Source organism: Oncorhynchus mykiss, chromosome 22 (genome assembly GCF_013265735.2).
Source record: "Oncorhynchus mykiss isolate Arlee chromosome 22, USDA_OmykA_1.1, whole genome shotgun sequence".
NCBI classification, from domain to species: Eukaryota; Metazoa; Chordata; class Actinopteri; order Salmoniformes; family Salmonidae; genus Oncorhynchus; species Oncorhynchus mykiss.
Genome location: NC_048586.1, coordinates 19,566,744 through 19,587,374, shown reverse-complemented (window position 1 = coordinate 19,587,374; position 20,631 = coordinate 19,566,744). Strand labels below are relative to the sequence as shown.

At 43.8% G+C, this 20,631-nt stretch overlaps 3 protein-coding genes across 7 annotated transcripts in view; 2 read left to right on the top strand and 1 right to left on the bottom strand.

Moving 5' to 3' along the window:
* Nucleotides 1–14,930, top strand: part of LOC110501567 (ubiquitin carboxyl-terminal hydrolase 37) — a 31,114-nt gene extending 16,184 nt beyond the window's left edge. Inside the window, exons 13-24 of the mRNA XM_036958934.1 lie at nt 39–156; nt 3,421–3,500; nt 3,611–3,775; nt 5,062–5,112; nt 9,405–9,540; nt 9,669–9,885; nt 10,053–10,213; nt 10,503–10,563; nt 11,583–11,698; nt 12,199–12,268; nt 12,613–12,751; nt 13,606–14,930. Coding sequence (XP_036814829.1) covers nt 39–156; nt 3,421–3,500; nt 3,611–3,775; nt 5,062–5,112; nt 9,405–9,540; nt 9,669–9,885; nt 10,053–10,213; nt 10,503–10,563; nt 11,583–11,698; nt 12,199–12,268; nt 12,613–12,751; nt 13,606–13,696 — 1,405 coding nt within the window. The 3' untranslated portion in view covers nt 13,697–14,930. The remainder of the gene's footprint in view (nt 1–38; nt 157–3,420; nt 3,501–3,610; nt 3,776–5,061; nt 5,113–9,404; nt 9,541–9,668; nt 9,886–10,052; nt 10,214–10,502; nt 10,564–11,582; nt 11,699–12,198; nt 12,269–12,612; nt 12,752–13,605) is intronic.
* Nucleotides 14,429–16,771, bottom strand: ybey (ybeY metalloendoribonuclease). Of its 2 annotated transcripts, XM_021579228.2 has the most exons (4): nt 16,219–16,771; nt 15,878–16,009; nt 15,372–15,440; nt 14,429–15,288 (listed from the first exon to the last, which is right to left on the bottom strand). In XM_021579228.2, exons 1-4 carry the CDS (start codon nt 16,426–16,428, stop codon nt 15,193–15,195), a joined length of 507 nt encoding a protein of 168 aa, XP_021434903.1. In that variant the 5' UTR covers nt 16,429–16,771; the 3' UTR covers nt 14,429–15,192. The 2 variants fall into 2 exon arrangements, with proteins under 2 accessions (XP_021434903.1, XP_021434904.1); XM_021579229.2 differs by lacking the exon at nt 15,372–15,440 and having other exon boundaries at nt 14,443–15,308; nt 16,219–16,713.
* Nucleotides 16,745–20,631, top strand: part of LOC110501564 (minichromosome maintenance complex component 3 associated protein) — a 26,273-nt gene continuing 22,386 nt past the window's right edge. Inside the window, exons 1-7 of one of the 4 annotated variants that reach the window (XM_036958933.1) lie at nt 16,745–16,880; nt 17,293–17,385; nt 17,463–19,063; nt 19,190–19,437; nt 19,578–19,659; nt 19,895–20,060; nt 20,299–20,492. In XM_036958933.1, the coding sequence (XP_036814828.1) occupies nt 17,324–17,385; nt 17,463–19,063; nt 19,190–19,437; nt 19,578–19,659; nt 19,895–20,060; nt 20,299–20,492 (2,353 nt within the window). In that variant the 5' untranslated portion in view covers nt 16,745–16,880; nt 17,293–17,323. Of the gene's footprint in view, nt 16,918–17,292; nt 19,064–19,189; nt 19,438–19,577; nt 19,660–19,894; nt 20,061–20,298; nt 20,493–20,631 lie in introns of all 4 variants that reach the window. The other 3 variants (XM_036958932.1, XM_021579226.2, XM_021579225.2) reach the window with 3 other exon arrangements.

The following is a 20,631-nucleotide window of genomic DNA, read 5'->3' as shown; positions in this document are numbered from 1 at the left end:
AAATTATGAAAAAAGGTTGTGCTATTGTGTGGTTTCAGCTGTGGAGAAGTGGTGACCAAACGGGAGCAGTTCAACGACCTGTCCATTGACCTGCCTCGCAGGAAGAAGACCATCCCTCTCCGGTCCATCCAGGACTCTCTGGACCTCTTCTTCAGGGTGCGTGTCCGCTGTCCCCAAAAACCACCAGGCTAGCTCCTGTCCATATATACTGTATATCAACTAGGGCTGTGGCGGTCATGAAATTTTGTCAGCCGGGCATTGTCAAGCAAATAACTGCTGGTCTCACGGTAATTGACCTAATGGTCAATTAACATGAACACATTTAGCAATTCCTGGCTTCCACACACAGCCTACAAGCCACTGATACAGATCTTTGGACATCTACATTTAAAAAAGTCTAATAAATCCATGTAGTATGGCCTTCACTTTCACAATAAATCCATTATTTATTTTAGACAGGTCTAAAGAAACATGATATGAAGAAAATGTAGTCCATTTCAGAAGAACAGAATAGCAGACTCTGTGTTGTCCTTATCTGGCTTTGCCATATTGCTGTGGGCTATACTCATTTAGCAGACATTTTCTTAGAATCCCATGCCATTATTTTATGTTTTATAGTATGAAGAATACAATTGAACAAAGCTGAAATTCTCAAAACTATTTGAGTGCGCACATTCTATGTTGAGCGGTTAAAGAAATAGGTACTCCTATATTCTTAATTTTAGAGTTATTTATGTAACGTTAGTTGTTCTACAAACATTGGGCTCCTTGTTTATATTTGTTATACATTCTAAGGCTGCGTGATGCGACTCTAATGATGATTTGAAAAAAGTCACATGAAAGGCATGAGCTCTGCTTTGTTTTTTGTGCAGGCTGTTCACACTTAATCAGTCTCTCATTCACAATTTGACAAGCACTTGATAATGCCTCGGATTTCCCGGCGGTATCCCCTTTGTTTGGCTGTGTTGCCCCCTAAAGAAATCAATGCCCTTTGCGGCCAGTGGCCGTTGTGCCCTTGGGCTGAATATAATAATTAGAATTAGAACGTGAAGACAGACACATCGGGGATGCAACTGCACGTGTCTTTATACAATTCTGAGGTGCATATTAAAGATATTGGAAAAACTGTCTACATTTACTTTGTCAGCCAACAAGATGAGTAGGCCTAACAAACCGCAGAAGCACTTGCCGATGTCAATCTACTATCCCTTATAGTACAAAGGTTGACCTATTATTTTCTGTGCAAGAAATAAATATTCCCAACATAGTCTGTCTGGAACACTTGTGGGATGCCAAATTAATACAACCACTAGCATAACAACATTTTTTTACGCAATGAGGCTGATGCAACAGAACAGAATGTTTAGCTTAAAATGTTGATAAACTATTAGGCTATTTCTTCAAATTATAAGCGCAGCAATGTGCACACGGCAGTAGTCTATAAGCGCAAATGTTCCATTAGCGGGAAAACACCATTTATCAAAAGTGACCGCAAATGTGATTATGCATGTAATGCTTTTATTATAAAGGTACACTTTTATGGTAAATTATCTTCCTCAAACTTGAAACTGGCGGGCTGCTTATGTTGCCAGTTAGGCTCTACACCCCTTGTAAAGCGGATTAATGTGCTTCATTTTAAGAAGTTATTTGGTCACTAGTTGTGATACAAACCTTATGAAAACGTATAGGCCTATGGGCTAGGCTACATGAGGTATACTACATGAGGTATAAAAAGCCTTATTGCACACACGCTGGGCATCGTTCACAAGTGATCGGCTAATTTTGTCACCTATCAGACTATTCTTGATTTAATCTTGTCTTTACATATACTAAATCAAATGTGAAATTTGACTCAAATGTGAAATTTGATTTAGGATGGACCATTATCATGCACCTGTCTCAAAATGGGCAGTGGGAAAAATACATCTACTGTATGCACTTAAATAGCAAATGGAGGATGCTTTTCCCGTGGTTCATTTTCATGCCAGCCAGGTAGGCTATACTTCTGTTGTAAAGACGAGCAATGTGCTTAATATTAATTAAGTTGAGATATAGATATAGAAGGCCTAGCCTATAGAAAGCTGATGGGATCCTCTTAAGTAGAGGCCATCACTCTTCTTTCTCACGCAATTGCATAGCCTATAGAAATGTTGCACAACATGGGCTCTCATGAAGTGTTTGATTAGATTTGATAACATTTGCATTGATGTCAGAGTGATTAGAGGGACAGTAGAGTGCTGAGTACCAGGCAGTTAGCAAGTTTGTTAGGCTACTAATGACCATCAGCAGCATCAGCGCTTGGAGACTCCTAATTACCTCATTACTCATGACTCGTGACCACCGGTGTGGCAGTAATACGGTCACCGTAACAGCCCTAATATCAACTCACTAAAGCATGGGTGACCAACTTTTATATTAAAAACCAAACAAAAAAAATTGGGTGGGAGGGACATAGTCAATATACTTAAAAAATGACTAAAACCAAATTGAAACTGAAGAAATAATGGAGCTACAGTCACTGTTTCTTGACTGTCCAGCTTACTAATAATCACTGAAATGAAAGCTAGACAGTCGGGGAGCATCAAATTCCCAAAATTAAGGATAGAGGATGATTTTTTTTTTAGCAAACTTTGACGCCAAGGAAATGTAATATGTTTTCAGTGTGGCTCTCCGGACCTCGTTGAAGAACGAATGCGGCCCTAGAGGCAAACAGGTTTTACCCCCCCCCCCCGCACTAAATGCAATCAATCAATCAATCAATCAAATTTATTTTATATAGCCCTTCGTACATCAGCTGATATCTCAAAGTGCTGTACAGAAACCCAGCCTAAAACCCCAAACAGCAAGCAATGCAGGTGAAGAAGCACGGTGGCTAGGAAAAACTCCCTAGAAAGGCCAAAACCTAGGAAGAAACCTAGAGAGGAACCAGGCTATGTGGGGTGGCCAGTCCTCTTCTGGCTGTGTCGGGTGGAGATTATAACAAAACATGGTCAAGATGTTCAAATGTTCATAAATGACCAGCATGGTCGAATAATAATAAGGCAGAATAGTTGAAACTGGAGCAGCAGCACAGTCAGGTGGACTGGGGACAGCAAGGAGTCATCATGTCAGGTATTCCTGGGGCATGGTCCTAGGGCTCAGGTCCTCCGAGAGAGAGAAAGAAAGAGAGAATTAGAGAGAGCATATGTGGGATGGCCAGTCCTCTTCTGGCTGTGCCGGGTGGAGATTATAACAGAACATGGCCAAGATGTTCAAATGTTCATAAATGATCAGCATGGTCGAATAATAATAAGGCAGAACAGTTGAAACTGGAGCAGCAGCACAGCCAGGTGGACTGGGGACAGCAATGAAACAGTTAACCTAGTATCCACATCCTAATAGGAAGTAGATGTGTTGAATGTGTGTTGATGTGTGTTCCAGATGGAGGAAATCGAGTATTCTTGTGAAAAGTGCAGCAGGAAAGCGGCGACAGTGACACATAAATTCAGCCGACTCCCCAGGTATGCCCGTGTGTCTACAACAGTGATCTGGTGTTAAAGTGAATGAGAAGTGGTATGAGGTTCACCAGAACCCTAAATTCATTCCTTTCTGTTGTTTCCCCCCCATGCAGAGTTCTTATCTTGCACCTGAAGCGCTACAGCTTCAACGCCCAGCTGTCCCTAAACAGTAAGCTGGGCCAGCAGGTGATGATTCCCCGCTATCTCACACTGCTGTCCCACTGCACAGACACTACGCAGCCCCCCCTCAGCCTGGGCTGGAGCGCACATGGAACCATGTAAGAAACACACCCCACAGTGAAAATTATCTAACATTTGTTGCATAATTATACAATTTTACCAAGGCCGGATATTAATTTTTGTACTCCACAATTTTTGGGGTGTTTAACACTTTGGGCCAAAAAGGTAATGGAAAATTGTTGTATGATGCAGGGCACCACTTTACAAAATAAAATGTGTTATTAGGCCTGTTACAGTGCGTTCAGAAAGTATTCATATCCCTTGACTTATTCTACATTGTTACAACCTGAATTCTAAATGGATTATTTTCCTCACCAATCTATACTCAATACCCCATGAAAACATGTTTTTAGAAATGTTTGCAAATTCATTGAAAATGAAATACAGATATCTCATTTCTATACGTATTCACACCCCCTGAGTCAATACTTTGTAGAAGCACGTTTGGCAGCAATTACAGCTGTGAGTCTTTCTGGGTAAGTCTCTAAGAGCTTTCCACACTGTATTGTCAACATTTGCCCATTATTCTTTAAAAAAATTCAAGCTCTGTCAAATTGGTTGTTGAACATTGCTAGACAACCAGTTTCAGGTCTTGCCATATTTTTTAAAAATCAAATGGCTAAAGTAGCCTACTTCAAAGCAAGGTAGCTGTTTATCGATAACATCCTTTCAGGGGAGATCTATTGACAGCATGGGAGACATTACTAAATTCTTAATTAGGATTATCTAAGAATATATTTTAAAGTTGTCAGAGTGACATGCCCAATGTTGAACAGAGGGGAATCCCAGCTTTTCAATGGTGTCAGACTTTTACAGCCGGAGTAAGCATTGATTTATTAACGCACCCGTTGATCAACTGCGTGTCGCCATTTGTAGTTATGGTGGTGAAGTTTTTAGGACATTGGACATGACAATTACATTAATACATGATAATAGTTAACTACCGAGAACTATCCAGGCTACAAAATAGGTGTTGAATTGGCTAACTAGTTGGTCTGTCATTATTTTGTAGCCTTACCTGCTGTAATGTCTCCCTCTCTCATCTAGCACACATGCAGTTGATGCACACACCCATGATTTTTCCAGGGTTGGTCTGTACAAAACCTGTTTGCTGACCGAAAATGTGCACGTAACTCACTAATCGGCAAGGAATAGAAACAAATGTGCACACGTGGCTACACACAGATCTGTTCTTTGATCTCAATAGCACATCTCGCCAAAGGGATTATTGAAAGACCACTCTGCCTGTCAATGCAATACAATCCTACTCTAATGTGCTCTGCAGAAATTAAATGACCTTACCACACCCTGTTTTTTTGTTCAGGGCACGAACACTGAAGGCCTCCCAGTTGGTGAACTCCTCCTCACTACTTTGGTAAGCCACTCATTTAACCGTTCTCTAACACTATGGTATCACTTCCACCCCATGGACACCAATCATGTTTACAGTAGGTCTCTTGTTTCTTTGATGTGAACATTGTGTAGATTAGCGGTTCCCAAACTTTTCCATTCCAGAGACTACCAAATCACCGGCAAACTCTTGAGGACCACATTCCAGGAATGGCGCAATTTAACAAAGTATCTTGGCGGAGTTCATTTTATCAGTAAATGTAACTTATTATTAATAGTTGTATTATTATTGTAAAACGGTGTAGAATCAGCTTGATTCTCACATCTCTGTCGAAGAAGTTTGGACCTTCTTTTTTGATATTTTCAGTGGTATTGTTAACAGACGTGAGAAATAAAAACAGGTTCAGCCCCTGGTTCGACCGTGATCTTGCAGAGATACTCCACCTCAAGAATTGCATTTGGTGAAAGGCTCGGCACATGCATACTCAGGCTGACTGGCTCTCGTTCAGGCAAATGAGAAATAAGTGCACTCAGGCTACCCGGAAGGCCAAAGTTAGTTACTTTTAAGGAGCAGTTCTCTCTGTGGGTCTAACCCCAAAAGTTCTGGAAAATGGTTAAAGACCTGGAGAATAAGCCTTCCTACTCACAGCTGTCCATGTCCCTTAATGTTGATGATGTGGTTGTTACTGACAAGAAGCACATGGCTGAGCTCTTTAATCACCACTTCATTAAGTCAGGATCCCTGTTTGACTTAGCCATGCCTCCTTGCCCGGCCAACATTTCCTCATCTCCCCCGCCTTCTAATGCAACTATCCCTGATGCTTCTCCCTCTTTTTCCCATGCCCCGCTACAAAGTTTCTCCCTGCAGGCAGTTGCTGGGTCCGAGGTGCTACAGGAGCTCCTTAAACTTGACCCCAAAAAAAACATCTGGGTCAGATGGTTTAGACCTTTTCTTCTTTAAGGTTGCTGCCCCTATCATCGCCAAGCCTATCTCCGATATTTTTAACCTGTCTCTCCTTTCTGGGGAGGTTCCCATTGCTTGGAAGGCAGCCACGGTTCGTCCTTTATTTAACCTGTCTGGGAACGGGGTTCCACTAGCGGACAGCGAATGAAATTGCAGGGCACCAAATACAAATCAACAGAATTCTCATAAATCAAATTTCTCAAACATACAAGTATTACGCACCATTTTAAAGATATGTGCCACAGTGTCTGATTTCAAAAATGCTTTACAGCGAAAGCACACCAAACAATTATGTTAAGTCACAGAAAAACCCAACCATTTTTCTAGCCAAAGAGAGGAGTCACAACAAGCACAAATAGAGATAAAATTAATCACTAACCTTTTGACACTCATAGGACTTCATGTTACACAATACATGTATGTTTTGTTCGGTAAATTTCATATTTATATCCAAAACTCTCATTTTACATTGGCGTGTTACGTTCAATAGTTCCAAAACATGCAGTGATTTTGCAGAGAGCCACATGAATTTACAGAAATACTCATTATAAATGTTGATGAAAATACATGTGTTATACATGGAAATATAGATAAAACTTCTTAATGCAACCGCTGTGTCAGATTTTTTATAACCTTTACTGAAAAAGCATAATCTGAGTACAGCGCTCAGAGCCCAAAACAGCCAAAAGAAATATCTGCCATGTTGCGCCGTCAACATTAGTCAGAAATAGCATTATAAATATTCACTTACCTTTGATCTTCAGCAGAATGCACTCCCAGGAATCCCAGTTCGACAATAAATGTTTGATTTGTTCCATAAAGTCCATCAATTATGTCCAAATAGCTTCTTTTGTTAGGGCGTTTGGTAAACAAATCCAAACACGCGTTCAGGTCCAGTCGGACGAAAAGTTCAAAAAGTTATATTACAGGTCGTAGAAACATGTCAAACTAAGTATAGAGTCAATCTTTAGGATGTTTTTATCATAAATGTTGAATAATGTTCCAACCGGAGAATTCCATTGTCTGTAGAAAAGCAATGGAACGAGAGCTACCTCATGTGAAATGTGCGTGACTGAGAACGAGGCTGCTGCCAGACCCCTTAGTCAAAACAGCTCTCATCTGGCCCCCCTTCACAGTAGAAGCCTGAAACAACGTTCTAAAGATTGTTGACATCTAGTGGAAGCCTTAGGAAGTGCAAAATGACTAATATCCCACTGTGTATTTGATAGGGGCTGAGTTCAAAAACTACAAACCTCAGATTTCCCACTTCCTGTTTGGATTTTTTTCTCAGATTTTTGCCTGCCATATGAGTTCTGTTATACTCAGACATCATTCAAACAGTTTTAGAAACTTCAGAGTGTTTCCTATCCAATTCTAATAATAATATGCATATATTAGCATCTGGGACTGAGTAGGAGGCAGTTTACTCTGGGCATGCTATTCATCCAAAAGTGAAAATGCTGCCCCCTATCCCAAAGAAGTTAAAGGGTGAGACAAAGCAGATCCTAACTGCTACAGACCTATTTATATTTTGCCCTGTTTATCAAAAGTGTTGGGGAAAATTATAAATAATCAACTGACTGACTTTCTTGTCTATACTATTCTCTCTGGTATGCAATCTGGTTTCCGCTCAGGTTATGGATTTGTCACTACAACCTTAAAGGTCATCAATGATGTCACCATTGTTTGACTCTAAGCAATGTTGTGCTGCTATTTTTATTGACTTGGCCAAAGTTTTTACTACGGTAGACCATTCCATTCTTGTGGGCCGGCTAAGGAGTATTGGTGTCTCTGAGGGGTCTTTGGCCTGGTTTGCTAACTTCCTCCAAAGAGTGCAGTGTATAAAGTCAGAACATCTGCTTTCTCAGCCACTGCCTATCACCAAGGGACTACCCCAAGGCTCAATCCTAGGCCCCACGCTTTTTTCCAATTTACATCAACAACATAGCTCAGGCAGTAGGAAGCTCTCTCAACCATTTATATGCAGGTGATAGTCTTTTGACTCAGCTGGCCCCTCCCCAGATTTTGTGCTAAATGCTCTCCAACAAGCTTTCTCTACCATTAACCTATTTCTGAACACCTCCAAAACAAAGGTCATGTGGTTTGGTAAGAAGAATGCCCCTCTCCCCACAGGTGTGATTACTACCTCTGAGGGTTTAGCGCTTGAGGTAGTCACCTCATACAAGTACTTGGGAGTATGGCTAGACAGTGCAAAGTCCTTCTCTCAGCACATATCAAAGCTGCAGGCTAAAGTTAAATCTAGACTTGGTTTCGTAATCGCTCCTCTTTCAACCCCAGCTGCCAAACTAACCCTGATTCAGATGACCATCCTACCCATGCTAGATTGTAGAGACATAATTTAAAGATTGGCAGGTAAGGGTTCTCTCGAGCGGCTAGATGTTCTTTACCATTCGGCCATCAGATTTGCCACCAATGGTCCTTATAGGACACATCACTGCACTCTATACTCCTCTGTAAACTGGTCATCTCTGTATACCCGTCACAAGACCCACTGGTTGATGGTTATTTATAAAACCCTCTTCGGCCTCACTCCCCCGTATTTGAGAGCTCTACTGCAGCCCTCATCCTTCATATACTATATCGGCTAAATTCCCAATCTGGCCATCAAACCATCACGGTCACCTAATAATCCCCAGTTTACAATTGGCTCATTCATCCCCCTCCTCTCCCCTGTAACTATTCCCCAGGTCGTTGCTGCAAATGAGAATGTGTTCTCAGTCAACTTACCTGGTAAAATAATGGATAAATAAAAAATACAAAAATATACAACACCCGTTCTGCCAGTCACGTTCTGTTAAAGGTCCCCAAAACACACACGTCCCTGAATCGCTCATCTTTTCAGTTCACTGCAGCTAGTGACTGGAACGAGCTGCAACAAACACTCAAACTGGACAGTTTTATCTCAATCTCTTCATTCAAAGATTCAATCATGGACACTCTTACTGACAGTTGTGGCTGCTTTGAGTAATGTGTTGTTGTCTCTACCTTCTTGCCCTTTGTGCTGTTGTCTGTGCCCAATAATGTTTGTACCATGTTTTGTTGCAACCATGCTGTGTTTGTCTTAGTTCTCTCTTTATGTAGTGTTGCGCAGGAGGCCTTTTGCCTTTTGGTAGGCTGTCATTGTAAATAAAAATGTAAGACTTGCCTCGTTTAAATAAGATACATTGTTATTACAATTTGCATTGTGTAAAGTAATTATAAATGACAAAATTAGATTCTAAAAATAAATGAAAAAATGTTGGACCACCTGCAATACCTCTGGTCCACAGGTTGAAAACGACTGGTGTAAATGTTTGGATCTTCTAACCACTGTCTTTATTTCCTTCCCCCAGGAAAGTGTCTCTGAAGGCAGGGGGCAGCTCCAGCAGTATCCTGGTGGACTCTGACAGCGAGGAGGAGCTGAGCCGGAAGGCGGTGAGCCGCAAGCGACGCCTCAGCGACTGTCTGCCTGACGACAAAGCAGAGGAGGTAGGGGGACTCGGGAGAAATGAGTTACTACAACTTAACCACTGACACATGCAGGGACAGGTTGAAAGAATACTGTTGGTTTAGGTCCGGTGTGACATGGTGGGCTCTGGTTGTGTGTTTTTGTCCAGCGAGGCGTCCAACACACAGACGCGTCAGACATCAACGATGAGGCGATGCTGGCGGTAGTGCTAGAGATGAGTTGTCAAGACACTGGTCTCTCCTGCCCTGCCCCTGAGGACGAGCCAACCAGCAGCCCCGACACGGGCTTCGGGGACGCCGACCCTGACACCCAGGAGCCAAACTACCACCCAGACCTGCTGGAGACGGACAGCAAACCGTCTGCAGGTAACCACGACACACACACACCCCAACCTGGAGCGAAGTAGGCTTAAACAGATAACACACCAAAACAACTCTCTGTAGTTACTAGATGTCCATTATGAAATTTGTGAAATTGTAATTTCCTTGAGTCATGAAGACCCTTGCGCAACAGAGTGTATCTGTGTGTGTAGATGCGCTGGACTCCCTGGACCTGACCATGGACGAAAACAAGGAAAACCAGACACCTGAGGGGGTGCAGGGGGAGCTGGACTGGGTGCAGCAGTTTAGCCTGGAGCAGGAGCGGGAAGAGCAGGAGCTGCAGCAAGCCCTGGCCCAGAGCCTGCAAGAGCATGTAAGACTCCCAACACACACTAGGCCATTACATAGAGAGACCGATACAGCTCTACCCTTTTTACTGTTGGATAAACCTGGTGTCTGTGGTTCACCAATGTTTTTGTAATGTAGGCTAATCTTCCCTCTGCATGTTTTGGTGAATACCCAAAATGGGTTTTAAGCTCTGACCCACCAACTTTATATAATGTCAACTAGGTGTCCATTTGACCCTGTATCCAGCAATGCTGCCTTGTTGCACCATCGCAATACATTCCAGTGACATTTTCAATTTGTGGTATGTCCTACAGGAAGCCCAAGAGATGAGGGAGGACGACGACCTCAAGAGAGCCACAGAGCTCAGCCTGCAAGGTACAGCATAGACACTGGTACCCCTTTTTTAAGCATATACTCAGCATCACAAAAAAAATTTAGTGTGTGTGTTTACACCAGGGGTTGGAATCAGTTCCGGTGTTCCAACCAGAAAATACGTTCTGAATCGGTTCGAACCAATAAATAAAAAAAAGTAGCAGTTCATATAGGTCAGGGAGGGGCAACTTTGATAGGGGTGGGGGCCACACACTCTGGACTCATGAGGGGCTGTAGTTGCCCCCACACACACAAACACACACTGCGGGCAAAACATTTTAGTGGCCCACCTCTTGACATCGGAGAGACTTAACTTTTAGAGTTCATTTTGTGCAATTTTATACATTTTGTCATAGTGTAGAGAGAAATATTTGCAGTTTTAATATGGTATCTGAGTGAGACTAACAAAATCAATGGGGGGGGGGCCCTGGCCGATAATTTGACCGTGATAACAAGTTTAGTTTAGCGGCCAGCAATCTAATTTACCAATCTGAAAACATTTAGTTGACATGGGCTAATTGACTATCAGTGACGGACATAACAATAGAGAAACTGCTGATTCACAACCACATTTCTAAATTGCACCTTGTGTATTCTACTATTCTAACTTGCAACAAACAGTAAGTTGAGTTGAATTTGATCCGAGGGCCTCCAAAAGGGGGCCTGCGGGCCGCATGCCGGCAGTTGCCCATCCCTTGGCTTGAAGCTCTGAACATCATGATGTGAATTGGAATGTGTTTAGGCTGTTACTATCATTATAACTTCACAAAATTACCAAATTATATTCTAGACATTATGAATATTTTGGTAACTAAAAAGAATGTTAGTAAGCCGAAGGCAAGATATGAAAATAACGGTTTTGTTCCAGAACACGAGAGATCCCTTTTGTTCCCGGTTCTGTTTCACTTCCTCTGAAAATTTCGTTATTTTTTGGTTCCCTGAACTGGTTCCAACCCCTGGGTTGCGCATTTCAGTGGTTTTCACGTGTCTTGATCTGCTCTGCTCTGGTTTCTCCCTCCCAGAGTTCAACAACTCGTTGCCGGAGCTGCTGTGTTCAGACGAGGATTCTGGGAACGAAGAGGTGCTGGACATGGAGTACAGTGAAGCAGAGGCTGGGGACCTGAAGAGGAACGCTGAGGTACAGAGCCTCCCTACTTTTCCTCATCTCCCACACTAACCAGCCTTCACCAGGGTCCTGTTCAGTAGGGAGTAAACTCTCGTAGACAGACACATAACATAAATGGTAGTAGTGTCTTACTAGAGACTGAGATGTGACGACTAACGAGCAACTTTGTTCTGGTACGCATTTTTTTTTTTTTGTCACTGATTTGGACAAATCACGATTTCGCAGGTGCTCGCATCTTTCGAATCTCTAAATGGGACATTTGGCCCATAGATTTGCCTGAAACTGGCAGAGAGTTTCTGTTTAGGGGGTCGAGAAATGGCTATTCTTGTTAGTATCTTTTCTAATGTGTGTGTGTGTGTATATGTCCCCCCCGCCGCCCCCAGAACTTAATCGAGCTTCTGATGCAATTACACAACATTTTAGTTCTGGGTGTCTGACATTAAGTAAGGAGAAACGTTTTGAAATGGAGTGAAACGTCCTGGCTTGAACACCTCTTCCTTTCTTGTTCCCAGAGTGGAGATCTGACCAATTCCTTCCGGCTGATCAGTGTAGTCAGTCACATCGGGAGCAGCTCCTCCTCTGGTAAGCACTGCCCTCCCTATAAACCACAGTCTGCTAAGATATATGGCTGTGTTACGAGATGCACCGTTATTTGTGGGACCCAAAAAATGTGGTCAAGTTGAATGAATATTGAAGCATGAATATCATTCATATTTTTTGGTAGCAACGGATTTCTGCGCATCTCAAAACACACTACGGTGTAGCAGGAGCCACAGATTATCACTCATTCGTGAAACAACATAAAGCATGAAAATGTAAGGTTGTGTGAGCTGAGGCAACATATATGATTACGATACCATGAGAACCCCAAACACTGGATTCTTGTAGTCTAATATTAACCAATAATTCAATCGCCCGACCCTCAGGCCATTACATCAGCGACATCTACGACATGAAGAAGCAGTCGTGGCTGACCTACAACGACCTGGACGTGTCGCGCACACAGGAGGCCATGGTGCAGAGAGACCGCGACCGCAGCGGATACATCTTCTTCTACATGCACAAGTGAGTGTCCCTCTTATCTCTTCCATCAAGGTCCCTATTCCAGCTTCAGATGGAGGGTGGGGTTGTGTTCAGTGGAGAAAATGCAGTGAAACGTGTCCTGAACTTGTCCAATAAGAACATAGATTTGTTTTCAGTTGCAATAACTTTGCAACAGTATCCCCTACTGAATACTAAAACCCTGTTTTCTTATGCTTAGGCAATAAGGCACTGGGGGGTGTGGTATATTGTTCTTATGCGTAACGCAGAGTGCCTGGATACAGCCCATAGCCTGGTATATTGGCCATATACCACAAACCCCTTATTGCTATTATAAACTGGCTACCAATGTAATTAGAGCAGCAAAAATTAATGTCTTGTCATATACCCGTGGTATACAGTCTGATATACCACGGTTGTCAGCCAATCAGCATTCAGGGCTCGAACAGCCCAGTTTATAATAAGGAGTTAACAACCAGCCTCCTGTCACTATGCACTACACCAGTTTCTGAGTACAATCCAGTGGCGGCTGAGCGAGACCCAGCTCCAGTAAGCATGGCTGCCAACAACAATTGGCAACTGAGCAGAAGCTGGAACAAAATCCCCCCCCCCCCCCCCCATGCAATTAGAAAAGCAATTTGTTCAAAGCTCTTCTTTTGTCAAAAAAAATTAAGGGGGGAAATTAAAGTCTACTATCTCGAAGAATGCTGGGGGGGTTTAATACCAATAAAGGAGATTAAAACAAATGAAGTTGTACATTCACTTATTGTAGGAGATGTTGCCTAACTTGGTGTTGTGTGTATCATATACACTGGAACCCACTATGATGGGTGTGGATGCCTTGACTGACTGCTGTGTTTGTTCCCTCCTCTCCTCAGGGATGTTTTTGAGGAGCTTTCTGAGCTGGAGAGAACCGGGGCCAGTGGAGGAGCCTCAGAGGCAGGGAGGACCGTCCTGCAGCCCCTCTGAGCCACCAGTCTATCATCAATTAATCACACCAACCAACACACTCCAACTGCACAGAGCTGTTCCCCATCAGTTGTGTTGGGTTAAAGAGAACCCTTCTCCAGTACTACTGATTGCTGTCCACATTTTGCCCTCTTCAGGCACTTTGTCCCTTTTTTAAAAACAAAACACAACAGACCAAGGTAGCTTCTGTCAGGCGCAAGACATCAGCACACATACAGCCCACATTCTTCTCTCCAGGTCTACTCAGAAATGAGACATGCAGTACACTCAAAATATAGGAGTTGACTATGCTCTTTGTTTATTCAAGCCTGAGAGAGATTAGCCCCCAAACTTTGTTTCTTTTCTATGATTTGTTGAATAACTTGTAAAATAGTTTCTTGGCACTCGTATGATATTAACTATCATGCATTTAAGAACTTTGATAGAAAGTGTCAGATGGATTGTATGGTTGACTCAATTTCTAATAATCTATCGAAAACCAAGATTTATTCTTCTGTGCTGGAATTAAAGCTAATTTAAGGTTAGTACTTTCTTCTATATGCATCGGATACATGTGGTGCAATATTTATTTTGTGGCATAGATTTGCCAATACTGCTTATGTTTGTATTCTGTTCTAGAGTTGAGGATGTTTTTTTTTCAATTTCTTGCAATGATTTACATATGGACTGTTTGTTGCCGTTTTATTCATGTTTTATCACCTTGACAAACTAAACATTAATAAAGTAGCTTGCTTTTTTTTTATTTTTAGAAGCTTACGCTCCTAGGGGTTCCCTAGTGCCTCCCAGTACAGAACCGGTAGTTTCTTTTTCTAAAGCGCTTTACTTTGAGAAATGCACAACCACTTTGTTTAGAATGTGTTCCTTCAAACCGCTGACAATGCAGAAACATGTATTACATGCGTAAGCTATCCTGCATAGGCTTTGCTTTTAATAAGGCCATAAGATGTAACTATTTATTTTAGAGAGGTCTGTTAATAATGGCCAGCTCGGATGTCTCATCACACCTGACCAGGCCAGTACTCACATCTTTTAGACTACTTTTTGCTAAGATTAGGGTTTGGCTAGCTATTTACTGGTCTCCTGCTTGCATTAAGTGAAAATGAACATGTTTTAGGTTGACAAGCGTGTCTGATGTGGAAGGCAAAGGAGTAGCAGAGTGGAGTTTTTTTTGTTGTAGTTCAGGCTCCAGTATTTGACTTCCTACATCACATTTTAAAATAAAAATGAATTTAAACAATGGTTTTGGATGTTTTTAATTGTCATCAATGTCAAGTCATGGGTAGAGCAGTTTGATTGTAAAAAAAGAGTAGTCTGTCTAGCTCCATAGGTAAAAGCTCAGCAATCACATGAAGGCTGACGCGGTCTGTAGCTATCACTTGGAAATGGGCAGTTTATTCATGATCAAGGAGTTGTCTTTGCAAGTTTCCAAATCCATCCAAAGCTAATAAGTCCATTCGTTTCAAAGGCCTTCCATTGCAGGTGGTTCTTCTTGGTGGTCACCCGTCTTGGCTACATTTCTTGGTCAGAGGCACCAGCTGTCTGCCAGTGAATCTGTTGAACTCATTAAGTATGTAGCTCTCCTTCTGCAGCATCTGGGAGCACAGATATACAACTGTTAAAAGGAAATATTTCATTAAAATGTGGGACCTAGCCATTGCACTTTTATCATCCATACCTCTTTCCACTCCTCCTCAGTTTCATGTCTGTAACCCAACAAATGACAGATTCCATGAGCAGTGACTGACTGAGCAAGGAGAAGGGGGACAAAAAAAAGTCAAATGAACAAGCACTAATGCAACTACTAGTGTTTAGTGTAATAAAAACAATTGTCTGTCAATCTTGGGACCCATAACCATATTTAGTGTGCTGGCAAGTAATTTCACTAGAAACGTTATACTTTTGCATGTGAATGGTTATCACACGATAGTCACAGGACAAACCGTTTATCACGCAGTATTTCACCATTCTAAAAGGCAAGGTGGACCACCCCACCTCACTCTTAAGCTCCCACCAAAAAGTCCCTGGCTTCAATTGAAAATGTGACTTAATGTCTGTTGCATGATATTACTGTGTTGTAGGTTGTCATTGTAAATAAATATTTGTTCTTAACTGACTTGCCTAGTTAAATAAAATAAATGTTGTGCATGCATTGTGTGGCTGTTTTACTAGTAGCTTGCTCACTGTGAGAATTCCATGAAGATCCTGAGACTGCTGCTGGCACTGTTTCATCAGGTATTCAACCCCCAAGAAAATGTCTCCAAGGTTCAGTTCATCTCTGTAAATGGGGCAAGGCAGCTTCCCAGGCCTCAGCTCCTTTAAAAACAAAACAAACATTGATCACCGTTTCTTTACCTAAATTCAATTTCCAAATGTTCACATAGCGAACAGGGTAACACTTCCAGAGGCCAGAGACCATCCCACCACTGCATCTTGAACCTGTGGTGCATTAACACCCGTGCCATGAAATCCCAGACCTCTTGACAGGGGCAGATGAATGCTGGGAAGGCAACTTAGATACCAACCTCATAGAATGGAAATGAGAGGACATCAGTGGGCATATTTTTTTTCCTATAAATGTTATTGATGCGTTGAATTTTGCGGTTGTCCACGCAAATGACTCCCAAATCAAATTTTTGGATGCCCAATATGTGCCTCAACGTCTCCACGTCCTTCCGTAGCCTCGCGCGTCGCAACGGCACCACGTTCTGAAGATTCCGTAGAACTACACCCATTTGAAAACGCCAGTCACTAATGTTACAAAAACTCTGAAGGAAATAGTTTTTATCAAGTAGTCGTAAATATTACGAATGTCTACATACAAGAAACAGGTATCCTAGGTAACTAGCGTGTTGTTAGCCGGCGAATGCTCGTTGGTTCAATCAAGGTGACTCAGTCGTTCCAGTTGTTGAAGGCATTCTTATTTTAGATTATGAATACAAATATGTACTATTCTACAACAAGGTCTTCTAGAGCTGATATAATGATACAAATCTAATATATTATTATATGACAAAATATCCTATTGCTTCAAACAAACAAACGATGAACATTTCAGCTAGCATTCTTCTCTTGCGGATCCTTCCCGGGGTGGAATGTAGAATCTGGGAGCCTAAATAGGTTGGACCGGAACCGGATGTCAGCAAGTTTCTATTCAAATTGATGAGCATAGGGGAATACTGAAAAAGTAGGTCACTAGCTATCTTGTTTGAAACAATATAAAGGTAAAGTCCGTCTGTGTTATAAAAAGCAACCGAACGTTTTAGCGTTATTAAAGACATGTCCTTCATTTTCAAGTAGCACGTCTTGTAAATTCGCTAGCGCGCTAACAAACTAAACGTTAGCTAGCTAGGTTTACATGATGTAACTAACGTTAGCTAGCTAACCTTTTCCAAGTCACAACATGTTAACTAACTAGCTAGTTACATGTAAAGTACGCCATTAAAGTGTTTACGTAGTCTTTGAAGCTGAATTACGTGTACATAATTAGTCTTTTTTTTTTTAGATAACATGAATACGTTTCCATAAACCACGTTAGAAAACATGTTAAGTTAGCTATATAACATCAACATGCTAATGTTTAATTTGCTTGTTTTCAGGCTCAATGATGCTTCACTGAAGACACTTCAAATGGAGGAACACACACTTTCCTCAACATGCCTTGCAGCAACCTGGACTCTAGAACGGCTTATGTGAGTTCAAGTGAATAAGTGACTGCCCTTGAGTACAATTGAGACTATTCTGACATTTCCACCATGAATCCCAATAGTCTGTTTGGCAGACAGCAGGGAGGAGCTTTCCAGGCCCCCAGCAACACTAACAAGACTGGTGGCATGTTCCAGGCCTTCAGACAGGAGGGTTCCACCAACCCTCCACAGAATGTAGCATTTAGGCAAACTGCAACATTCGGGCAACCGTCTGCCTTCAGTCAGCCTTCAGTCTTTGGTCAGTCTCCGGCATTTGGGCAGACGCCTTCACTTGGACAAGACTCTGTTTTTGGGCAAAGTGGAGGACTAGGTCAGGCGTCAGGGCAGACCTCGACATTCTCTTCAATAAGTCAGCCTCCAGCCTTTGGTCAGTCCTCATTGGGGCAGGGTAGCTCTGGGTTTAGTGGTGCTCCCCCGCCATCGTATGTTCAGGCCACCGGACAGATTCAGAGTTCTGGGTTTGGACAGATGCCTGCTTTTGGACAGAGCGCTGCCTTTGGGCAGCCACCTGCATACGGGCAGCAGCAGGCCCCGGCATTCGGCCTCTCCTCTGGGATCTCCCAAGCTTCCTCTGGCCCCACCACTACCACCACCGCAGGGTCGGCACAGCCTTTGAGTTTTGGCCAGTCGCCCTTTGGCCAGTCGCCACCCAGCGCTACGACCACCTCCTTTGCTACAACTCAGAGTGTTGTCCAGAGTGGAGGCTTCAGCACGTCAGAATTCAGCTTCAAGCCGTCCAACGAGGTGCTGTTTAAGCCCATCTTCAGTGCCAGCCCAGAGCCGGCTAACCCCCAGCCCGCCTCTGCATCCGAGCAGCCCTTCGGTGGCACAACCACCACCCAGCCCTCTTTCAGCACCAAGGACAGCAGTGGACCAGCCAGCTCAGGCTTCTCTCTCCTGACCGGAGCCAAGAGTGGCCCGCTTGGCTTCAGCTTCTCCCAGCCGGCGGTGGCCCCCTCCATCTCCGCTTCCATTGCCACTACCAGCCTGGCCCAGAAAGACCCTCTCAGCATAGGCTCCGGAAGGAGCCTGCAGTTCACATTCTCCCAGCCATCCGCTCTCTCCAGCACTAACTCCAGCTCCAGCACCGCTGCCCCCCAACCAGCTCCGGTCCCCAGCAGCCCCTCCTCCTTCAGCTTCTCTACCAAAGTCCTCCAGTCCCAGCCCGCGCCCCCGATGTCCCTGTTTGGAGGAGTCGGCTTCGGCCAGACTTCTACATTCGGAGACCTCAAAACCGAGGCCCAAGCCGAGGAGAAAGTTGGCGATGAGAGCACCAGGGAAGTGACCATGTTGGGGAGACTTGGAAAAGGAACTAAGCGGAAGGAGGAGCCAGTGAGTCCCAAAGCCACTTCAAGGAAGCCTGCCCAATCAGAGGACGCCCAAGCTGAAGCCAGAGCTGACTTACCCAGACACCCCTCCAAACGGCCTCTCCTGAGGTCCTCCCGCGGCCCCGTGGGTGGACTCTTCTCCAGGGCAATGAGTGGCATTATGAAATCCACAGCCAACTCAGTGAGGAGGGACCCCGTGAAGGAGGAGCAGCAGCCTCCAGGATGGGGGGAGGGGGAGAGAGCAGACACACAAGCTCCGATCAGTCTCAGACCCGCTACTCCTCCCAGTGCTCAGGCCCCCACCAGAGAGGTTCTGGAGAAAGCAGAGGTGACTGGTAAGTCCTCATCTTGAAAATGAAGTAAAACACTATTACTTGCTGTGAACCAAAATTTACCAACAAAATGTTTAATTTGTATCACAGATTTTGTCATGCTGATTTTCTTCTCACCTTTTCCTCCAGGTTCGGTGGAAGCCCCCGACCCAGACGCTGAGACCAAGACCCCAGCTAGGAGAAGGCAGCGCAGCGAGAGCACGGACAGCCTGGGGGGCATGTCCCCCAACGACGCCACCATCCTCCAGTGCAAGAGCATTCCACTCAGCCTCAACAAAAAGAACGTCATAGAAAAGCACTTTGGCCGCTTCGGGAAAGTCTGCCGGGTCTACTGCCGACCCCATAAGAACCTGGCTATCGTCCACTTCCAAGACCACGTGAGTACCACTCTACAGACAACAGAAGCGACTTGACATGCTTTTGGGGATTCTCAGTTCCGTTACATGTTATATGATTGTGCCGAATTTAACTGAGAATATTTTTTTGTTTGTTTTCAAACGTCTGTGATACCTTTCAGGCATCAGCAGCAAAGGCAAAGAAGAAGGGTAAAATGCTGCACAGACAGGAAATTGTTATCTTCTGGCAGAGGAAGAAACACAGTAAGTGCTTGTGGCCGCATCCTCCTATTTTGCAGACCAAATTACTGTTACTAGTTAAGTATGCAATTAATAGGCTTATCTAAGGGAAATCATCTGACAGACAAGTAGCCCACTGTCAAGCTCTTGATCAGCTGCCCCTGTATTTCCATGCACCTTGATTGAAGCCATTCTGTCTTTAGAAATTGATTGTGTGTGTGCGCGCTCGTTTGTATTGCTCCTTATGTGTTTGTGTCAGGCCCGGGGAAGAAAGGCGTTCGAGCCCCAGAGGGAGAGGAGGAAGAAAGGGACAGGGACAACCAGGTTTCAGACACCAGTCTGGGGGGCTTCCAGTCCTCCTCTCCACTGAGGAAGCCACTCCCCAGAGCCCCTGCCCTCAGCAGCACTGTCAACCTCAGCAGGAGGTAACCTTGGCTCCCCCTCACAGCTAGCTGGGCCAGACTTCCTGTTTCTGTGAAGTGCTTTTATAACCCGAAATGCTTGTGGAAACATACGACTTATACTGTAAAGATAATAGATACTTTCAAGGCTTATTAACTGGGGGATAACTGTGGGTGTTAGCTAGCCGTGGGTGACTAGAGTTAATCTCTAAACACATCAGGATGTGAAGTCTGATATAAAAAAATACACTTTGCTTCTCAGCTCCCCAGTGAAGAAGCCGTCCATAGCCAAGTCCCTGCAGTTTGAAAGCGAGCCCCAGCAGGACAGCAGCTCCGAGGGCCAGAGCTCTGAGCGCCCTGTGCCCTCCTCCCTCCTCCACCTGATTGGCCAGCTGGCTGAGACAGCCGAGGAGAAGTACCGCTTCCTGGAGCAGAGGGACAAGATCTTGCGAGCTGGTAGGTATAGTAGAGCTGTCAGTCTGACATGCAGTCCTGGAACTGGCCACGCACTTCTGAATTGACTTTCCTGCATTTCTTGTATGAAGCCATTAGTTGACATGAAAGAAAGAGCTGAATGTCGATTTATTTGACTGTT

Bases quoted from the DNA above. Each gene is read 5' to 3' on its own strand.
- ybey (XM_021579228.2), bottom strand. From the start codon at position 16,428: ATGGGTGTAGTTCTACGGAATCTTCAGAACGTGGTGCCGTTGCGACGC. The intron at 15,441-15,877 runs GTGAGCAAGCTA...CTCCTTGCTCAG, and splicing joins ATCTTCATGGAATTCTCACA to TCAGTCACTGCTCATGGAAT. The intron at 15,289-15,371 runs GTATGGATGATA...CTGTGCTCCCAG, and splicing joins CTGAGGAGGAGTGGAAAGAG to ATGCTGCAGAAGGAGAGCTA.